General features: G+C 41.3%; 1 protein-coding gene across 35 annotated transcripts in view; it reads right to left on the reverse strand.

Annotated features, from left to right (window-relative positions):
* The window catches only part of CAMK2B (calcium/calmodulin dependent protein kinase II beta), a 251,461-nt gene that overhangs the window by 211,549 nt on the left and 17,226 nt on the right, over positions 1-22,686 (reverse strand). For all 35 annotated transcript variants that reach the window (XM_073622133.1, XM_073622141.1, XM_073622132.1 and 32 more), the window contains exon 2: positions 7,670-7,764. In XM_073622133.1, the coding sequence (XP_073478234.1) occupies positions 7,670-7,764 (95 nt within the window). The remainder of the gene's footprint in view (positions 1-7,669; positions 7,765-22,686) is intronic.

Below are 22,686 nucleotides of genomic sequence, written 5' to 3' on the forward strand. Positions count from 1 at the left end.
TTAATGTAGCAGATGAGACACATCATGCTTACTTCGTGTCAACATCAGAAGAATTTCAGTAGTGCCATCAGCCCAGAACTTGTGGAAACCAGTGGGACCCAGATACACCCATCTGTCCAGAGAAGTCTGGCCAGAAGTGGTCTTCATGGAAGAATTGCAGCCAGAAAGCCATACCTCTGACGTGGGGACAAGGCTAAGTGAATCAACTATGCACGAAAACATAGGAACTGGGGTGTTGGAAAATGGCAGCAGGTGCACTGGACTGATGAGTCAAAATCTAAAATAGTTAGCTGTAGCAGGAGGCAGTTTGTTTGCCGAAGGGCTGGAGAGCGGTACAATAATGAGTATATGCAGGCAACAGTGAAGCATGGTGGAGGTTCCTTGTAAGTTTGAGGCTGCATTTCTGCAAATGGAGTTGGAGATCAGGATCAATGGTGTCCTCAACACTGAGAATTACAGGCAGATCCTTCTCCATCATGCCAGACCATGAAGGAGATGTGTGATTGGCCCCAAATTTATTCTGCAGCAATAGAACGACTCCAAACATACAGCCAGTGTCATTAGGAACTATCTTCAGTGTAAAGAAGAACAAGGAGTCCTGGAAGTGATGGTTTGGCCCCCACAGAGCCCTGATCTCAACATCATTGAGTCTCTCTGGGATTGCATGAAGAGACAGAAGAATTTTAGGCAGCCTACATTCACAGAAAATCTGTGGTTGGTTAGTGTAGATGTTTGGAACAACCTACCTGCCGATTTCCTTCAAAAACTGCATGCAAGTGTACCTAGAAGAATTGATGCCGTTTTGAATGCAAAGGGTAGTCACACCAAATATTGATCTGATTTGGATTTCTCTTCTATTCATTTACTTTCCATTTTGTTGATAAAAATAAACTATTACCACTTCTATTTCTGAAAGCATTCTTAATTTACAGCATTTTTTGCACATCTGCCTAAAACCTTTATAGAGTAACTAATGACAGAACCAAGAGAGGCATGAAAACAAACAATAAAGTAGCAAACAAACATCAAAAGATACATCTTAAACTATGCAAATCAAAGCAAGTTTCATGGCCGATCTCAACATGGGATCGGCAGCATATTTTTTAGTTTAAGTAGAATATGAAAAGAAAAACAGGTCACAATAAATCAACAAATAAAAAAATATCATGATACAAGCCCTGTGGTGATCCTGAATTCTAGATCCAATAAACCTTACGTTTATCATGATACAATCGCTACCCTACCTTACTTTGGGAATTTTCCTGTGTCCAGCTTTCACAAAATGCCTGGGCAGGGAGAGTTCTTAGGCCTTATGTGCTGTGCCACATGATCCCTGATCTTCTGCACAGTCTTGCCTACATAAAATAGGTCACCAGGACACTTTAATAGACAGCATTTTGATATGTCAGATGGTTCTTGATTGAATATTACCATCTAAATTTGAAAAAGGTATTTCCTTTGATCACTTTGATAACATTCTGACAAGAATAAGCAAGGAAGGACCTTTTGTGAGTAAAACCTAAAAATGTGTGACAGATATCTTCAATTTTGTCTCTAATTGCAGGGTTCCGTCTCTTTGCCTGTATGGGTATACTCTGAAATTCTTCAATGTCTGCATACTCACTACACAAGATATGCTAGTGGTGTTTGATGCAAAAAAAAATTCTGGCATACATACGTTATCCTCTTTTTCCTAATGACATTTGCAGAAATCCCTGTTAAAGCAGGCACATAATATTGCATCCCATGTAATAATTCTGAGATATCCCCTATCCTTTAAGCTACTTTCACACTGGGGTGGTGAGAGCGTCGGCGGTAAAGCACCACTAGATGCCTTTCCATCGTTTTAGCGGTGCTTTTAACCCCCGCTAGCAGCTGAAGAAGGGGTTTAATACTGCCCGTGTAGCGCCACTGCCGAAGCCCTTTGCAGGCGCTTCGGCAGCGCTGCCCATTCATTTCAATGGGCAGTGGAGGAGTGGTATATACACTGCTTCTCCACTGCCCCAAAGATGCTACTTGCAGGGCTTTTTTTAGCGTCCTGCAAGCGCACCGGAGTGACATGAGTGGCGCTTTGCAGGTGCTATTTTTAGCCTGTAAAGCACCTCAGTGTGATAGTGGCCTAAGCCCTGGTTCACACTGACTGCGGGAATGAAAACGTGCGAGTTCAGCTAAACTGGCACAATTTCATTCCGGCATGTCAGTCCCGACTTCAGGGTTGATTTCGGAGACATTTGTGAGGGTTGCTGCACAGATGTCAATGGAAATCGCACCCCAAAATTTCCAAAAGTAGTACAGAAACTACTTTTTGAAATTGGTGCGGCGGCGCACTGGTTCGGACTCTGCCATTGCCGCCGATTTGGCATGCAATTTGTCAATGTGTCAAATCACATGCCAAATTGCATCAATGTGAACCAGAGCTGAAAAAATTATTCCATCTCAGATTTCCTTGTACCAATGCAGTCAGGGCCTGAGCCCAGGTTCACACTGAGCTGCGGGAATGAAGCCACGTCAGTCCCGATTTCGGCTGTGATTTCACAGACATCTGTGCGGGTTTCTGCACAGATGTCAATGGAAATCGCACCCCGAAATCGCAAGAAGTAGTACAGAAACTAATTTTTGACATCGGTGTGATGCTGCAAGTGCGGCGTTGCACCAATTAGGATGGTGCCATTGCCGCCGATTTGACACGCGATTTGACATGGAAAATCGCATGTCAAATCACACCAATGTGAAACAGGGCTTAAAGTAGAAGTAAGAGCTTGCTTTCAAATAACTCCATGCAATCACTTACACCAAACTAGTGCATTGATATGAGTAAAATGTGTAAAAGATGTTTCTTTAGCGCCAAAGCAAGGCTAGGAGAAAAGGTGGAGCTGAAACACATTCCTGTTGGAGCTCTCATGAATGAGGACGTTTGCACATCCTCATTCATGAGAAAACATACAGCATCACAGATGGTTCTGGGCCGGGAGGGCACAAGGAAGAGCTGGGCAGGATGGGTGTGGGACTTGGCGACACACTGGCGGGGCTGATCGGAGCTATGCTGCCATGCTTATACAGACACTGACAAAGGTTCCAGGAAGTGCCTGTAAGCAGCCACATTTGGCTGCACAGGCACACCATTATCAGTAAAAGAAAGGAAGATTGCTGATTGTCTAGATTAGACTATTGTTTCAAATCAGACAATTAGCAATTGCAAGAATGCATAATATGAAGCTTTTCGTTTTTATACGTAGTAACCATGGTAAGATTTTCATTTCGAACTGGAATTCCATTTTGACTACCCTGTTCAGTCTGGGAAATTGAACCTTGGCTAAAAATCCAAAAACTGGAGGGGGATAGAGACTGTCAAATGCTATTAAAGAGTTAAGATCAAATGACTTGTTATACAGATCTGCTGTGAATGCAGATCCCACGTGTAGCACCGAGGTATCCAGAAAGAATACTTTCCTTATCACAAACCATATTAAAATTTATTTGTGGGCCTACACTATTAACATGTTCATTAAATGTCATAGGGATCCAGTGTTACCCCACCATACCACAAATACATCATGAGGAAAATGCATACTTAAAGCGGTAGTAAAGTTCGCTTTTTGATTTTTACCTACAGGTAATCCTTTATTATAGGCACTGTTTAGGAGATATTCACACTAGATGCAGCTGGTGACATCACCGGTGCATGTCCTCTGAAGGTCCGTCACGGTATGCTGCGCCGTAACTGAGGGCTCCCACGAGCATGCACAAGAGTAACGTCATCATGGCTCTGGCCACTCACACGGCCGGAGTTGGCGAACCTGGAAGGATAACCATGTGAAGGTGGAGGCCCTTTCAGCAGTGACAGCGCGCAGCTGGAGGGCTTAGTTCAAAGGTGAATATTTTATAATTATCTAATTATAAAAGTATGCAATGCATACTAGCACATTATGCTATTATTTTGCAGGGGAATGTTTGTTTGTTTGGTTGTTTTTTTACTACCGTTTTAATGCCACATTTGAAAAAAAAATGGAAAACTTTTCAACCCTGGTCATGAATGCATCAGGAGTTCTGCTTGATTTGCATAGTTTAATATGTATACTTTTGATGTTCAGTTTCTGCTTTATTTGTTTAATTGTTTCATGACGTTTCTGGTTTTATGTTATTTACTGTAATTTACAGTCATTTTCAGCTTGACAACGGACAGGGATACCTGAAACTGTTGCTATAATATGTATTACTGAATTAGCAAAAAAATATGTGCTGCAACCATTTATCCTTTTTGTTTATTTGATGGTGGTTCCTGGGAACACACATGGATGCATGCATGGATTTTTCTGTGACCTATAGGTACTGACAACCCTCTTACCACATTTGGTGAGATATGCAAATCCCCATATCACTGCAGTGATTATTTTTATTTTTTTTTTTTAATTTTAGCATGTTCTAGAGCAGTGGTGCACTAGAATATAATAGAACAGACAGACAGACAGACAGACAGACAGACAGACAGACAGACAGACAGACAGACAGACAGATAGATAGATAGATAGATAGATATGGTGAATATGGTAGGTATTGTTTACATTTTGTGCGGTATGGGTGTGTGTACTTAAAGCGGGGTTCCACTCAAATTTTTAACTTAATCTTACCCCCTTCAGTTAATTGCATAGATGTTCAAATGCCGCACAAAAATTTTTTTTATCGCTGTAATTACCTTTTATATTGTACTTTATTGTGGCACTTCCTGTCTCTCCTCCCATGGGAGTAGGCGTGTTTATTGCCTTTCCCCGGCGCCGCACTGTCTCCTGGGGAGCTTAGTGTCAGGCTTCCCAAGATTCAGTGCGGAAACAATGATCATGGATGTGCACAAGCTGTGAATGAACAGCATTCACCGCATCCAGGAAATCAATGCTTGTGGGCTTCACATGCCCACAAGCAAGATGGAAACAGCCAGCATCACATTTTTTAAGTTATTCTTCAGTACGAAAACAGACAGACAAAATATTACACCCAAACTGTGAGTATTATTTTGGGGTTAGCAAAGTGTCTCAATGACCTAAAAAAAAAAAAAAGATTGGTCGCCGGACTCCCGCTGAACACAATTGAAAATCTTTGGAAATGCCTGCACATACCTGCAACAGCCTGATGAAATACTAGGCTCTTCTGACAAAGCTCAAACACCTCTGGGTAGTGTTGAGCCTGCTGCTAAGCCTGGGCAACCACTAGCCAAAGGGAATGAGCAAGAGGCAGGAATTCTCAGGCAAGTTTCAGCACCAGGAGGTGCCGAAGTTTCACCAGAGAGTGGCCTGAAATTTGCCATTGATAGGAGGGGTTGGGAGATAGTATCAGGTAAATGCAGGTACATCTAGGTACCTGCAGCACATTTGCCACCCTTCTCCATAGTGTTAGGAGTCTCTGTAGCCTCCCTGACGGTTTTCCCAAGTGTGGCTCGGGGTTTAATTTCTGCACCATTAGCGGTAACCCTGAGCCACACTCAGGATTACATTGCAGGATCCTGGTGCGCTGTACTTACCTTGTCCCCAGGATCCTGTGATGTCCCCCCGCGCTGTCTGCGGGCTCTGTCTCCTCCGAAGCCTCTCAGTGCCAGGCTCCATTCCCTGCGAGCGTCGCGACGCACGGGGGCGGAGCCTGGCGGCAAATTTTTAAAAAAAGGTAAAAATCATAACACATACAGTACTGTAATCTTACAGATTACAGTACTGTATAAAATTATTTCACATCCCTTTTGTCCCCAGTGCTTTGTCCAATGCCTGCATACAGTTTTATATTATATATACTGTTCTTTCTGCCTGGAAACTGGAGATTGTCCATAGCAACCAAAAAGTGTCCCTTTACGTCAAAAGGAACAGCGATAATAAATTAGAACACTTGCAGAATTGAGCGATAGTGAATCGTGGGGAAATTTATTTTATTATTATTATATTATTATTTTTAAAAATTATTTATATTTATTTATTATATTATAATTTATGTTTTTGTGTTTCAAACTTCATCATACCCGGGATATCTACTAGACTCTCTTGTTTGGACAGATTTAAGTGTGTTATTGTTAAGAATTACAGGCCTACAATATAAAACGCCAAATTTCCATGCAAAATAATTGTACCGCTTTCAGCACCTAAAATCCGAAATAATCATACTGCCAGGGAGGTTAAACCTGAGGTCTGTCCAAATTGCTAAATGCACGATTGAAGACGTGAACTTTTTTACCTACCAAAAGATTTGCATTTATGTTCAGCCACCCCTACCACACCACAGGTAGGGGCAGGTGGGTAACCTCACTTTTCCAGCTTACAGATAACTAATTGAACATAGTCAACTCTGTGCTGACTGGACGAAGAAAGAGGCACCATTACATAGAGGAGGTTTCTTTGTGTGATGAAAGTTGCTGCAGGTGCACAATATACACTGTATAGATTTTAGAAAATATTATTGTATATTCTTTTTGGCTTGTATTATTTAGATACTCATACACGCTTCACCAGTGCTCTGTGAAAGTGACTGACAAGTGGAAAGGCCTGCCTTAACTATAGCGCTGTATTAAAAATAAATATAGTGCTGTATTAAAAATACTGTTGATATAAATGCAAGATATATAAATATAATTTAGTGTTATTGTGTTTTGGTGAGTACTCTATATATCCATCCTCAACTAGAGCTGCAGCAGATTCTGAGTGCTCCAGTTTTAGTAAATCCCCCCCTTAAAATCAGTAATAATGAAGACTGGCTCTCTCATTCAGAAATAAGTCTAAGAAAAAACATGAGGGAAAAAAACAGACATAATAACCTCCAAAAAAAGTTTGCTAAAAGTCTTGTGCAGCAACATTTTAAAAGTAAAAGTCTTTCCTAAGAGAACACAAGATGCCTTCTATTGTATTTAAAAATGAACTCAACTGTGGAAGCTATGCCCAAAAAGAAATGCAGAAGACAAGAGACTGGTTCACCTGTATTGTTTGTAGCCTCCCTTCAGCTGGTCTTTTCCCATTTCTTGATTACTGTGCCTTTTTTCACATCAAGGCTCTATCTACAGTATGTGGATTGAGCCATCTTGGTAGACGGCTCCCTGATGACTTGTGATCTGATGACTGTTGGGGTAACAATCAGGAAGCAACAAGAGGGTTGGAGGAAGCATAGAATTATAGACTAGACAAAGCAAAAGTAGGGAGACCCTAAGCGCCCACTAACATTGGTGCATTGCAATAAAGAACTTGGGGTTACTGCAAATGCAAAACAACATGTGTACTTCGTTGCAGTGTGTTGCATTTTGAATAGCACCCCATTGCGTAACACAATGCACTGCAGCACATGTGCATTTTCACGCACCCCAGAGCACAGGTGTGAACAATCTGTGTGTTGTGGTGCATAGCATTACCAACAGTATGGAATGCAGCACCATTGGTGCCCTTCGAGCCATTCACAAAAGGGTTTCTTAATGCAGCATTCGTAAAATACAGGTTAATGTGCATTCAGATAACTAAGAGGCTTTTCTGGCTGATATAGGTAAGCATTTTGTGGTATATGTTGTTAGGTCAGAGTATTGTTTCTAAAAGTACAGAGTACAAGTTTACTTTAAATGCATAGAGTACTTATCTGAGCGCTTTAAGATTATCCAGAAAATTACCCAAATGCAATTTCACTAACTCTTTTGTTTCTTTTATGAGGTGCTCACCTCGTGCTGACAACTTCTTGGTGTTAATGATCTTTGCCGCATATTCATGCCCTGTGCACAGCTTCACGCATCTTCTGACCACTGAGAATGCTCCCCTGAAAGCGAAAAAAAGAAAAGATTTTAACTGCATGGTTTGCTTTAGCACATGTTTCATTCTTCCTTTTATAAGCTATCACAGGCTAATGAGATTAGGAATGTCTGCTGCTAGTATACATACTGTACATATAAGTGGAGCTTAAGCACTTCCATACCGGGCCTATTCTGGCACTCCACTCCTACATGTAAAAATCATAATTTTTTTTGCTAGAAAATTACTCAGAACCCCCAAATATTATATATATATTTTTTTTATACCCTAGGGAATAAAATGGCTGACGTTGCAACTTTGCGGTATTTTACGCAACAATTTTTCATGATCTAAAAAATAACAAAACAGTAAAATTCACCCAATTTTTTTGTATAATGTGAAAGAAGATGTTACGCCGAGTAAATAGATACCCAACATGTCACGAGTTAAAATTTTGCACACTCATGGAATTACGCCAAACTTCGGTACTTAAAAATCTCCATAGGCGACGCTTTAAAATTTTTTACAGGTTACATGTTTAGAGTTACAGAGGAGGTCTAGTGCTAGAATTGCTGCTCGTGCTCTAACGCACGTGGCGATACCTCACATGTGTGGTTTGAACGGCATTTACATATGTGGGCGGGACTTGCATGTGCGTTCGCTTCTGAGCAAGAGCTACTGGGGACAGGGGCGTTTTAAATTTATTTATTTATTTTTGTTTACTTTATTTTTATCTTTTTTACACTTTCTTTTACATTTTTTTTTTTTTATCACTTTTATTCCTATTACAAGGAATGTAAACATCCCTTGTAATAGGAATCATTTATGACAGGTCTCATGCTTACTAGCCGCGATTGCGGCTTTGCTTACATCCGTGGCCCGGACGTGGCGTGATAACATCGCGCCTGGGCCTCCGACGGTTATAGAGATGACTGGTGACCATCTGGTCACCGGAAATCTCTATGGTCGTCATCCGGCGGCGGCCAATTCTTTCTCCGGGTCCCCGATGGCACGGGAGAGCCCGGAGAAGCATCGGATGGCGGCGGGAGGGGGGGGATGTCCCCTCCCGTTGCCTGTAAGAATGACCAAGCGGCGGAATTGCCACTATGATCATTCTTATGGTGCACAGAATCACCGGCTGAAAACAAGGATATCTGAATGATGCCTGTAGCTGTACGCATCATTCAGATATTCCAACTGAAATCAAGGACGTCATATGACGTCCTTGGGCTGGAAGTGGTTAAATATTAACTCCTAACATCACTGAAAGTGAAGCCTTGAAATGCATACCTATGCGTTTGATTTTTAACCAAATATAGCTGTAGTACATCAATGCACACCAATCGTTTTTGTTGGTAAATTGGTGATACGCTTTTTCTTGAACACACCCATTTCAGGCCCCTTTAGCCACATCCTTTAGTAAGAAAATTATTACTAACACAATAATAATCTGTCATTCTGTCAATCATATTGATCGGTACACTCGTGTGGAGGGAATCCCTATCACCTCAGGTCAGGCAATTGGCAGCTGGAGTTTTGACAATGAAGCTGCTGCTAAAGGCCGCTATCATCAACCAGAGCAGAGCTAAGCAGAGGTTATGGAGACAACGCTGACTACAGGAGTACAGGCATACCATCAGGGGACCCTAATGGCACTTTTCTAGCAGTAGCTCCCTTAAGATCTACCTATGCCTAATTCAGGCAAGCACTTGTGCCGGTGTTGGTAACATTACTGACACATATGGCAAACTCAGGTAGTTCTTAATACTACCAGTTTAATAATCTGTCACTATGACAGCGACAATTTCTTAAAGAATTAATGCCAGTTATCAGATTAGGAAACTCAGGAATGAAGAACCACTCAGATCTGGTGAACAGAGATATGCTACTACTTAGTGTGGGCCGTGCCTCTGCTGGGGAGCTGTAATGAACGTGACAGAGCTGTCAGTCGAGGGATTCACCAGCCAAAAGCTAAATGTAACCAGGGATACAGGTGATATCATTACCCAAAAGAGTGGGGGGGTTAAGGAAAGGAAGAGGGGGGGGTGCACCCAGCCAGTGCCATTAGGACAGTTATAGTGTACAGTATTATCACGGATCACAGTATTCGTATCCCTAGTGACGTCAGATAGTGTCAGTTAGCTCCAGTCCCTAATTTTTCACCACAATATCACAGTCAAACTATAAGTCGCTGATCACCACCATTACTAGCATAATGTCTGTCCAGGTCCGTATCCTGGTCACGGTCAGAACTATACTAGCGTCCCCAATAGTATAGTGTCTCCAAAAATGCACTGTTAGCACCGAGCACTGCCAGCACATGTACCAGAATACATTTTGGCCTAAATTTATGAAGAAATTCTATTTTATTGGATATATTTTTTAACAATTGGGGGGTTTTTCAAAATCTTAGGGTTTTTTAATTTTTTTTTTGTTATATATATATTTTTAAATCCAGTAATCTTTATTACATAGTTTTTCTTACATCAATACAACAAACAATTATATATTAAAAAATATTATTAAAAGAAAGCTCTATTTGTGTGTGATACATTTTATTTGGGTACAGTGTTGCATGAGTGTTCAATTGCCAGTTAACGTAGTACAGAGCTGAATAGCAAAACATTTCCTGGTTATGAAGGGGGTAAAAGATGTATGGTCATAGCATACACTTTCTTTTTATTATGGCAGCATTTTAATAACAATACAAACAATAGTTATATTTGACAATCCAATATAAGCTTACTTTAAAAATCTTCTTTTATTTTCTGCCTCACCATGACTCCTGATGAAGTCAGACGTTACTGACGAAACACGTCGGGACATAGGGCACGTGATATGTCACTTCTGTTAGCTGGAACGCAGGTGGAGCGCAAACGGCGTACCTGTATGCTTTTTGAATTGGGCAAATTGTTTTTACCGTGTTTTATGCCAATGCCTCATATGGAATAAAGGGATTTTTTTTGTATAATACACAATAAGGAGCCCCTTCTTCTTGTTATCTCTTAATATATGATAACCATTGTTGAAGTTTATCAGGTCGTGGACCAATCTCCTTTCAAAAGGCATACTCCTATTGGTATCCGCGCTTGGTCTGACTACCTGTAATGGGTGTCAATTTCTTCTGATGAGTAGATTGTTTGCCTGGTGGTGGAGGAAGACGTTATCTCACCCAGTTCATAAGGATTCTCATCACTCACGTTGATAGAAGATTTTGATGGTGGTCCACGGACATTTAATTTCAATTTGAATTTAATTTTTTTTGGAAATTGCTTATATGGACATTTACCAGTGCTTTGGCAAGTACTGTATTTATAGGCGTATAACACGCACTTTTTCACCATGAAAATCGGGTGCAAATAGCGTGTGCGTGTTATACGCCAATTCTTCAATTTTAGCTACCTCGGAGGGGACAGGGAGGGGGGCGGGACGAGCACTGTCAGATTACATACAGTGAGAATCTCCTGTATACTTGGCGGTCCCTGTAATAGGAAGTCCCGTCTCCTGGGCCACCATTGGACCACTGTTCTGTCTATCATAGGAGATTCTCACTGTATGTAATCTGTCGGTGCTCATCCCGCCCCTTCCCTGTCCCCTCTAGGCTGCAGATGGGCATCGATTAGGCTGCACTGATGCCAATGTTGAGGCTGCTGCATTGAAGCCAATGGTGAAGCTGCTGCATTGATGGCAATGGTGAGGCTGCACTGATGGCAACGGTGAGGCTGCAGATGGGCACTGACCCTTATTTTGCTTCAAAGTTCCTTATTTAAATTTTTTTTTTCCTGAAACTTCCCTCTTAAAATGAATATTTTATGAATTCACTTATGATTTCAGCACTTTTATTGTTTATGTATGCATATATGATTATTTAGAGCGCGGCATGAAATTTATTTGATTTCTTTAATACATCATTAGACCTTTGGTCTCACTACCAGCTGCTCCTTAAAAGTTTTTCAGCACAATTGTAATTCATTCACTTTAATTGGTTTCAGGGTGCTTGGATTGTAGGTATTTCCTATTTTTTCACTTTGAAAATCAACTTTGTTTGCCTTCCTACATTTTATTGAGAACGGGATTTGATAATAAGGAACCAGATGGACAGAACTGCACAATTTCCTAAATAAACAGTCTTTTGTCAATAGCAGCTCACACTGACACGATGATACAGGCTTTGTTAAAGTATCTTTCCTGACAAGGATGACATATTTCCCATCTGTCCTTCCTTGGACTGAATTCAGCCAGTCCTTTTCCCTTGTCACACTGTCCATACTTTAATTCAGAGATCTGTATGAATGAGCTTTCATACTGTGTATATTGAGCAATGCAGATTTTTAAGGTATTTCCAACAGTCTAAAGGTATACTTATTCATATTTTAAACCATACTGTAAGGATTCTGCACTCCCATTGATTTTACAAAAAAAGAAGAAATGCCTACACAACTGCTGTATAGATATGAAAAAGATATATAAACTAAGTAAAAATATAATGTGTGTTCTAACTCCAAGTGGAGAATTTTTACAGGCTCATTCCACAGGGGAAAGTAAATTTTTGGGCTCTTGCCTATATTTTTGTCCATTAAACTGCTTAACAAAATGAGTTACCCTCCAAAGGGGTGTTCTGATCATCACACAGATAAAAATAATATTCAGCCTCCTGGCTATGTGGTCTGCTTGGACCAGTGGTCATCAACTTGAAAAATGTATAGGGTCTCAAGTGTGGCTTCCATTACTTTCAGGGAGCTGCACAATAATGACACATTTTCATGCATTGAGGTGCATTGCATCAAGTTAGGCAGTCCCTAAAAATGGGCTATAATGCACCTCAACATCCAAAAGTTTCTGTCCTGCTACATTTTTTATTTTTTGCAACATTTCGCACTGCACATTGAAGAAGTTGGAGTACAATAATCCCCAGCATTGGTATAAATAGAAGTAAAAAACAACCCCCAGGAATGGTATCAGTGAGTGCAAAAGTAACCCACCATCATTGGTGTCAGTGAGTGCAATATTAGCCCCCAGCATTTTTGTCCGTGAGTGTAGTAATAACCATCAACATTGGTGTTGGTGAGTGCAATAACAACCCCAACATTGCTGTCAGTGGATAAAATAATAACCCCCAGCATTGATCTTGGCGAGTGGATTAATAAGCCCCAACATTGGTGTCAGTGGACGCAATAATAACCCCAGCATTGATGTCAGTGCACGCAATGGATGCAATAACATACCCAGCATTGGAGTCGGTGGACGTAATTTTAACCTCCGGCACTGGTGTCAGTGGACGCAATAATAACCCCCAGCATTGAAGTCAGTGGACACCATAATAAATCCCAGCATTGGTGTCAGTGGACGCAATATTAATCCCCAAGACTGGCGTCAGTGGATGTAATAATAACCCCTAGCACCGGTGTCTGTGGATGCAACAAAAACCTTCAGCATTGGTCTCAGTGGACGCAATATTAACCCCCAGCATTAGTGTCCGTGGACGCAATAATAACCCCCAACATGGATGTAAGTACTATTAACCCTCCCCCACAATAATAATTACTGGCAGTGTAATTTAACCCCTCACTTTCCCCTGCATTTTGGTGGTCAGTGGCAGTAAAAGTTAATACACACATTAAAATTGACATGCACAGAAAAAGTTACCAACCCAGCCTCCTCCTGCATTGATGGTCTTGGCAATAAAAGTTAACCCGCCACCCCACCCCCCTGCATTGTTGGTCATGTCAGTGAATGTTAACTCCCATCCCCCCACTACACATTGGTGATCACTTAGCTGATCTCACTCTCCCCAGACCAGGACTCTATTTGTACTGTGGACAGAGATAACTTAACCCCACAGTACATTCTTTCATTCAGTGTTGGGTGCTGAAACACAGAAGGTGCTTCAGCTTCCCACACCCGCTGCCACTCTGCTGCCTAACTGGTGATGGCTTGATAGCTCGTGGGCCAAATACAGAGGGCTGGCAGGCTGCATGTTTGTTGGGCACCAGGGGCATAGACCCTTATGCCCCGTACACACGGTTGGACTTTGTTCGGACATTCCGACAACAAAATCCTAGGATTTTTTCAGACGGATGTTGGCTCAAACTTGTCTTGCATACACACGGTCACACAAAGTTGTCGGAAAATCCGATCGTTCTAAACGCGGTGACGTAAAACATGTACGTCGGGACTATAAACGGGGCAATGGCCAATAGCTTTCATCTCTTTATTTATTCTGAGCATGCGTGGCACTTTGTCCGTCGGATTTGTGTACACACGATCGGAATTTCCGACAACGGATTTTGTTGTCGGAAAATTTTATCTCCTGCTCTCCAACTTTGTGTGTCGGAAAATCCGATGGAAAATGTCCGATGGAGCCCACACACGGTCGGAATTTCCGACAACACGCTCCGATCGGACATTTTCCATCGGAAAATCCGACCGTGTGTACGGGGCATAAGCCTGCTTCAGCAGTCTGAACCCTTCCTTCAGGCATTGAACCTGGTCAGCATAAAAGTCTATGAGGTCAGAGAGTCGTGCACATACACTCCTTGCATATCTATCTACACCAGGGATCTCAAACTGGCGGCACTCCAGCTGTTGCGAAACTACATGTCATTAAAAAAACAAAACCCTAAAATGAATAAATAGAGGCAAACTAAGCACATGGTAACGAATGGCATTTGTACTTGAATCACATTTTAAAACCCATGTACCACTTTGTGGAAAAAAGGTATTTTCTCAGTAGCCCTTAGTGTAGTACAGTTTATCTAAATAACTTCTTGTTACTTGAATCATGTCAATGCCAACACGTGCCAATGTACCAAAAACAGGATACAGCGTGCCACAAAGCACAATTTGCACATTGTGGGGCACTGCCACTCAGGTCTGTAGACACCTACAAGCGTCAATATCATTGTACATTGGGTTGCCACTGGAAATAAATGGCACTGCAATGCACCTAAATGCATAGGTGTGAAGCCAGCCTTAACAATAATACAGCAGGCAATGGAAAAATGTATAAAATGTATTGGGATTAAACATTCAGTTTTTTGTATTTATGTATGTTTATATCTAAAGTTTGGCCATACATCCTCATATATTTTAAAATGTTGTACCTGGACAATATAAGTCATCTCCCTGAAAAGCTGGCACCATTCTGACCCCAGTGTGCTCCAGCTTAATATAGGACCCTCTACTCATATTGGATAAATTTAAATAGAATACACCAAAGATTCTGTTTTTTCCACCACTTACTTGACGCTGATAGTATTAAATTAACAAAATAAAAGTAATTTCTTCAATTTTTTGTCTGCTTTACAACATTGTTGTCTTGCTTTACGCATGACAGCTTCACTTCAAAAAGCTAAATAGATGTTCCATGTCTAGTAAAATGGACTTGCAGATATTTATTGATCTATCAGCTTGAATCCACACGACGAATAACATGATAATGCTGAAACAGAACAAGAATTTCATTGTGCTCAGAACAATTATATCTGTCTTGTATCTATGCAACAGTGGCAGTGGTATTCAATCAGGAGACGCAGTACTAATGCAAGCAAAGGTTAAAAATTGATCATCTGCATATCTCATCAGAAAACAAGCAAACTGAGACTCTGCGTGACATTTTGGAACCATCAAGAAAGCTTCATTTTCTATCTCGGTCAGCGATTGTTGTATTATGTATGTTGTTTTGCATAAACACTCCATGCAAATATACTGTATAAATGATCTTTTAGATCAGTCGTGTATTCTGTACTGTAGCTCACATATGTATTTATTTTTTTTCTTTTCATGTAATCTAATCAACTCAAATCTGTTTTTATAATGAATTTAAACACCCCAGATGAAATATAAAATCAGTCCCAGAATGGAGTTGCTCATTCTGTAAGCTTATGAAGACAATACATGCTGACATAATTTACACTGGCACAGTACCCTGCTCTGATTCTAGCACAAATTTCCCTGGAGTGTTGAGCAACACCTATCCACTTTGTCCTCCAGTTGTCAATCACTCTGTGTGCTCACCTCTAGTAGAATACTGAGGGCTCATTAGAGTTGTAGTGTTGTATGCTGCTTGCATGTGTGGTGCTGTCCAACCACTACAACTTACTATACCCCCCCAAAAAGAATTGTTGGGGAATGTCATTGCAGTGCCTGGAGAAGTGGTTTTGGGCTGAAAGACCAATTAATAATAAAATAATCAATTACTAATAATTTGTGGGAGCAGAAACTGAGGTAAATCACTTTGTGAGGTCTTTAGCTCTTGCCTAAAATGGTATATTAGGGTTTAGAATGCACTTTAAAGTGGAAGTAAAGTTTACTTTTTAACTTGTACCTACAGGTAAGCCTATAATAAGGTTTACCTGTAGGTACAGTGAACATCTCCTAAACTTGAATTGTTTAGGCGATATTCAAACAGGATGCAGCCAGGCACGTCACTGGCGCATGTGCTCTGAAAGCACAGCATACGCTTGCCATACCTTCAGAGCTCTCTGGTGGGGCAGGGGCTCCCACGCTCATGCTATTCATGCAGCTGGAGCCTGCAAACCCGGAAGGAAGACCGGGTAAAAATAAAAGGCACTAGGGAGCCATGACAGTGATGCAATGGAGGGCTCTGTGTATAGGTAAATCTGTCATAATGTGCTAGTATGTGCAGGGCCATCTTTAACCAATTCAATACAGGGCATTTTCACCCCCTTCCTGCCCAGTCCAATTTTCAGTTTTCAGCGCTGTCACATTTTGAAAGACAATTGCGTGGTCATGCAACACTGTACCCAAATGAAATTTTTATCATTTTTTTTAACCTACAAATAGAGCTTTTTTTGGTGGTATTTGATCACCTCTGAAGTTTTTAATTCTTGCACTATAAAACTGCACTACAAAAGAAGAGTGACAAGTTTGAAAAAAAACACAACATTTTTTACTTTTTGCGATAATAAATATCCCAATTTTTAAAAAACAAAAACACATTTTTTCCTCAGTTTAGGCCGATATATATTCTTCTACATATTTTTGGTAAAAAAAATTGCAATAAGCGTATATTGATTGATTTGCGCAAAAGTTATAGCGTCTACAAAATAAGGGATAGATTTATGGCATTTTAAAAAAAAAAAAATCCTTACTAGTATTGGCGGCGATCTGCGATTTTTATTGTGACTGTGACATTGCGTCGGACATATTTTGACACTATTTTTGGGACCACTGACATTTATACAGCGAACAGTGCTATAAAAATGCACTGATTACTGTATAAATGTCACTGACAGGGAAGGGGTTAACACTAGGGGGGCGAACGGGGGGTGAGTGATTCTAACTGTAGGGGGAGGGGACTCACAAGGGGAGGAGACTGATTGGTGTTGCTCTGTACTGGAAACACACGATCGGTCTCCTCATCCCTGACAGGACGTGGATCTGTGTGTGTGTTTACACACACACACAGATCCATGTCCCTGCAACATCGCAGCCGCCGGGCACACGCATCGGCTCCCAAGTGATGCGGTGGGCGCGCACGCACCCCCTAGACGGCTGGGAAGCCAAGGACGTCATATGACAGATGTCATTTGACTATGGGGGGAAGCAAGTGGTTAATATTGATTGGACTCTGGGCAGACATTTTCTTGGGCCCCCCTTCCATGTAATTTTGCTCTCCACCTGCTCTAAGACATACAATAAATAGCAGCTAGACTCAGTTCACTGAATCAAATCAGGCAGCGATTGCGATTGATCGCCAGAGGTCACAGTGTATTATTACTGCTCACTGACTGGCTGCTAGAGGTTACAGCACACATTATGGCTCACTGGTTATTTTCTAGAGGTTACAGCACATGACTTCTGCTTGTTGATTGGTTGCTAGATTGCTGTACATCAATACTGCTCGCTGATTGGTTTCTAGAGGTTACTGGACATCCTTACCACTCATTAATTGGTTGCTAGATGTTACTGCACATCCTTACTGCTCAATGATTGGTTGCAAGAGGTTAGTGCACATCATTACTGCTTACTGATTGGTTGCTAAAGGATACAGCACATCATATCCTCACTGCCTGCACACCATGGACTGGGGAGGTGAGGGGACCCATCAGTAGACAGAACACTCCTAGGGATCCTACGACTCCTGGGATCAGTGCCAATGCTGGGGGAGGGGGTGTGTGATCAGTGGCAATGCTGGCAGGTTGATGGGATCAGTGGCAGTGGTGGGGGAATGGGATTAGTTAGGAGGTAGTACACTGTGGCAAATTCTGAATCATGTAGAGCAAACCTGGAAATCTTTGGCAAGTATATAGTGGGGGATTCTACACTGACCACCAATGTGAGGGGGGATTTTACACTGACCACCAATGTGAGGGGGAATTTGCACTGACCACCATGCTATGGGGGATTTTACGCCACGACCAATATAAAGAGGGATTGCTACACTGACACCAATGTAATAGGAGCATTTACACCAACCAGCAGTGTAAGGGGGGATATACAATGACCTCCATGTAAGGGGGAATTTACACTGACAACCATTGTCGAGGAGATTTGTACTGACCACCACTGTAAGGTGGCACATCTACACTGACCACCAATGTAAAGGGGGATTTACACAGACCACCAGAGTAAGGGCAATTCTGCTTAACACCAGTGTAAAGGGAAATGTACACTGATCACCAATGTAATGAAGAATGTACACTGACCACCAATGTAAGGGGGACCTTCACACTGGCCACTAGTGTGAATGAAAGGATTTTACCCAAATGAAATAAGAAGATTTACACTGACCACCAATGTAACTGAGACATTTAGCCTGCGTTCACATTTCATTGTGTTGGGAACGCATGCAGAATCGATTTCCTACCACAGAAACATGCTGCCCTTTAGCAGATACACAGCAGTGCCATTAATTGTGAATGACACCCTCACACATCTGCTGAGAGATGCCTATTCACATCCACCAAAATTCACAGTGCTGTGGCAACATGTTATTTTGAAAAAGGGTTCCATCTACAATTTGCTAATCTTTGCAGAACAGGCCGATGTTAGGCTAATGACCACAGTTGTAGGCAGGACTTTCAAGCATGCTCTTTTACCTCCCCTGTGGGCAGCATTCAGCAGAAGTGATGGTCGATATGACCTCAGAGGGCATGATATACATATGAATGCCACCTCTATTTACATATCAATGCCATGGTCTGTGTCTATTTACATATTAATCGCCACTAATTACATACATTTACATTTTCATCTGTATATGACAATAGGGCAGAGCTGGGCAGCATTAGTAACAGAACTTTACACTGAGATATTGGGGCACAGCATGGGACTAAAACTTCAAAGGACGAGGGAATTTAAACTGGGATAGTTGGCAAGTATGAGGCAGCTGCGTTGGGCCCCACAACAGTGATGGGGCCCAAAGCAGCTGCCCCTTTGCCCTGCCTTAAAGACGGCAGCTGCAGTTACATAGTACATAGTTAGTCAGGTTGAAAAAAGATACCTAGTCCATCTAGTTTAATCTATAAAAGGGAACAAAAAAAATATACAATCCCAGATAGACAATCCTATACCCCCAGTTGATCCAGAGGAAGGCAAAAAAACCAAAGCACGATCTAATTTGCTCAAGCAGGGTAAAAAAAATCCTTCCTGATCCCCCAAGAGGCAATCGGATATTCTCTGGATCAACTTTACCTATAAGGCTGGGTTCACATATGAGCCCGCAGCGACTCACTGTAGGAGTCCGGTGCGGCTCCGTTCACCGTTTCAGGTCTGAATTCAGCCTGAATTTTTGTCTGAATTCGGACCTGAAATGGACCAAAAGACGCATAGGGCTCCTGTGCAAATCGCACCGGAGCTGCTACAGAGATATGTGAACCGGCTCCATAGCCAGTCACAATCTCCAGCTGTGTGAATTGGATGCAAAGAAACCCGCATGCAATTCACATTAGTGTGAACCCAGTCTCAATCTTAGTACCTAGTTATATTATGTACATTTAGGAAAGAATCCAGGCCTTTTTTAAAGCAATCTACTGAGCTGGCCAGAACCAGCTCTTGTTTATTCCACATTTTCACAGCTCTTACTGTGAAGAAACTGCTCTTGCCCAACTCTGCGCCATGTAAAGCATCATAAAATTGCTTACATGTAGGTGGCTTTAAAAGTATTACAAGCTGCGCTTTAGGAGATATTGCCTGATGTTTGTGTCAATGACGTCACTCACACATGTGGGTTTTGTCCCCATTGATGGCACACTTAGCATGCCATCAGTCTGTGCATCTATGTGCTATGCCTCTGTCAGCATAACTTCACGGCATTGCATTACAATCCCGTGAGAATGCTGACCATTGATCATTTCCAGAAACATCCCATGTAGCTAGCTACGTCACGGGGAGTGTGAACAATGACGTTCATGATCAACGCAAGGAGCAAGGAGGATATGTGTATTCTTCCTGGTTGTGCAGGGCTATGTCACCAAAGTAATGGTAAACGAAAAGGAGGCTTGGTTAATGTTTACTGCTCATGTTCGAGATTCTAGCTATGACAAAAAGGAAAAGGCAGAAGCAAAGATGAGGATGAAATCGAAAAGCAACCGCAAATACGGTGCTGGCTTCTGCTGGAACAGATAAATAAGGATAGGAAGAAAGATGCTATGAGGCTAATTAGTATCCTGGAGTGTTTAGAAATCTTATAAATAGTATAATGGCTGGGGAGTTTACTACCGCTTTAAAGCACCCTACAAATACAAGCCAAATGAACAAAAAGTCCATCTACACAAGCCCCTATAATGAATTTACTGCTTGAAGAAGAAATCCTTCCCGAACCCACAATAAGTACCCCTGGTACACACATGACACTAGTTGAGAAGCAGAGTCATAGAGCAAATAAAAGAATGAAGAAATCGCTTTACTGTATTGAGCTGATGCTGCTAATGCCAAGCAATCAATGAAAACTCATTGAATTCTGCACCTTCCATTAAAGCCATAGAATGTACAGCAGAAAGCTGCACGATGCTGGGAGCTTTCCTTAGACACTGCAGATAATTATTCAAAGTGGTCACACCGAGCTGGAATTTAGTTTTACATTACCACATTAAAATGGACAGTGACAGAGTTAATACAATTTTGTTTAATTAGTGATCTGCTTCACGCATGCCTTTTTAAATGATAAGTTCATTTTAAAGAAAATCTAAAGTGACTTCCATTTATTTGAACCACTGCTGGCACCATGCAGCACCTCCAAGTGGCCTTTACATCAGATCCTCTTCAGCAGTCCAGGTGCCCTGAATACCAGACCACACCGGTTTGCACATATCAACTCAAGTTCTTGGCCCCACCAACTCTTGCCATCCAAGTTTATTAGACCATCACTATGATGGCTACTATCTTTCTGGCCAATAGAGAGACTTAAGCCTCGTACACATGATCGGATTTTCCACAGACAAAACCTCTGACTTTTGTCTGAAGGCGTGTGCCTGGATTTTGTCTTGCATACAAACGGTACACAATTGTCGGCCAACAAACACAAACGTAGTGACGTACTAGACGTACTACAAGCCAAAAAAGAGGAAGTTCAATTGTCAGGCACCACCCTTTGTGCTCCCTCTGCTAATTTCATGTTAGTAAAACTTTGGTGAGTGTTGATTCGCGCTTTTCATTTTGCGCTTTTCAGTTCATTTCTGAACGGCCATTCGTCAACCAGCCATGTTGCGGAATCGGAGATAACGTGTTATTTATTATTGGCTTTGGAGTTATTGCTTTGACCCAAGTCCAGTCTAGGAACAGGAGGAGGAGGACCAAAAATTGGTTGCTTTATTAATCGTGATCATATGTCATATGCCTTTGCTGCGGGAGCTCCAGGAGAATAATCCGGATGATTTTCGGAATTATCTCCGGGTGACGGACCCCTGCTTTCACCAACTCTTGGCATTCTTGACCCCCTATATTAAAAAGCAGGACACATGCATGAGGCTTTTATTTTATTTTTAGGTTGAATAATGATTTGATTTGGTATATTTTCTATATTTTTGGATGCATATAATGCACTTTTTGGTTAAGTTCTATCTGCAGATAGCATGTCTAATTTTATTTGTTTTCTTTTTTTAATGCACAATAAAAAAAATGTGGAGAATAATATAGTTACATTTAAAAAAATACAATGTAAAATTAACAAGGGACACAAACTTAGTTGTATCTTTGTTCTTAAAAAATACGAGATAATGGTGTTCTGGTAACTTGCACAAAAAAAAAAAAAAAAAAACAACAAGCATAATAATATTATTCTTGATATCACTAGAAAAAAAAAGCCTTTGAAAATTTGTTTGCAATAACTCCATCAGTATCACCAGCAAAGCAGCATCATTATTAGAGAATTGTGCTCTGCATTTTGAGATTTCATAATTTGCCACATCACAAATGTTAATTCTCCATTACGAACGCTAGTTTACAAGACCGGCCGCTTCTGGCTCATCCTTGCTTCGAGCATGCGTGTTTGTACTTTGGACTTTTGTCCGATGGATATGTGTACACACGCTTGAAAAATCCGGCAACAGACATTTGTCAGCGGAAAATTTTAAAGCCTGCCATCCAACGTTTGTCAGCGGAAAATCCGACAATTGTCCGATGGAGCGTACAAACGGTCTGATTTTCCACCAATAACCTGTCATCACACATTTCCCATTGGAAAATCTGATCGTGTGTATGTGGCTTTAGAAGGTGGAGAGGTGAGTCATTCTCCAATGTGGTCTATATCATTGAGCAGGAAATAGGACTGGTCAGGCCTGCTGTTTAGTGCCAGCAGCAGTTCAGGCAAGCATTTGGCACTTCAGACTTGCTCTAAATTGGATGAAACGTTACTTCATACACTAAGAACAAATAAGAATACACACTTTTGCAAATATACAAAATCATAAATTATAACTCCTAATTCCCAGAAGAAAAAATAAAAGCTATCCCAGCATTTTTATGATTAGCACAAGAGTGCTGTACC

The sequence above is a fragment of the Aquarana catesbeiana genome, linkage group LG03 (assembly GCF_042186555.1).
Source record: "Aquarana catesbeiana isolate 2022-GZ linkage group LG03, ASM4218655v1, whole genome shotgun sequence".
NCBI lineage: Eukaryota > Metazoa > Chordata > Amphibia > Anura > Ranidae > Aquarana > Aquarana catesbeiana.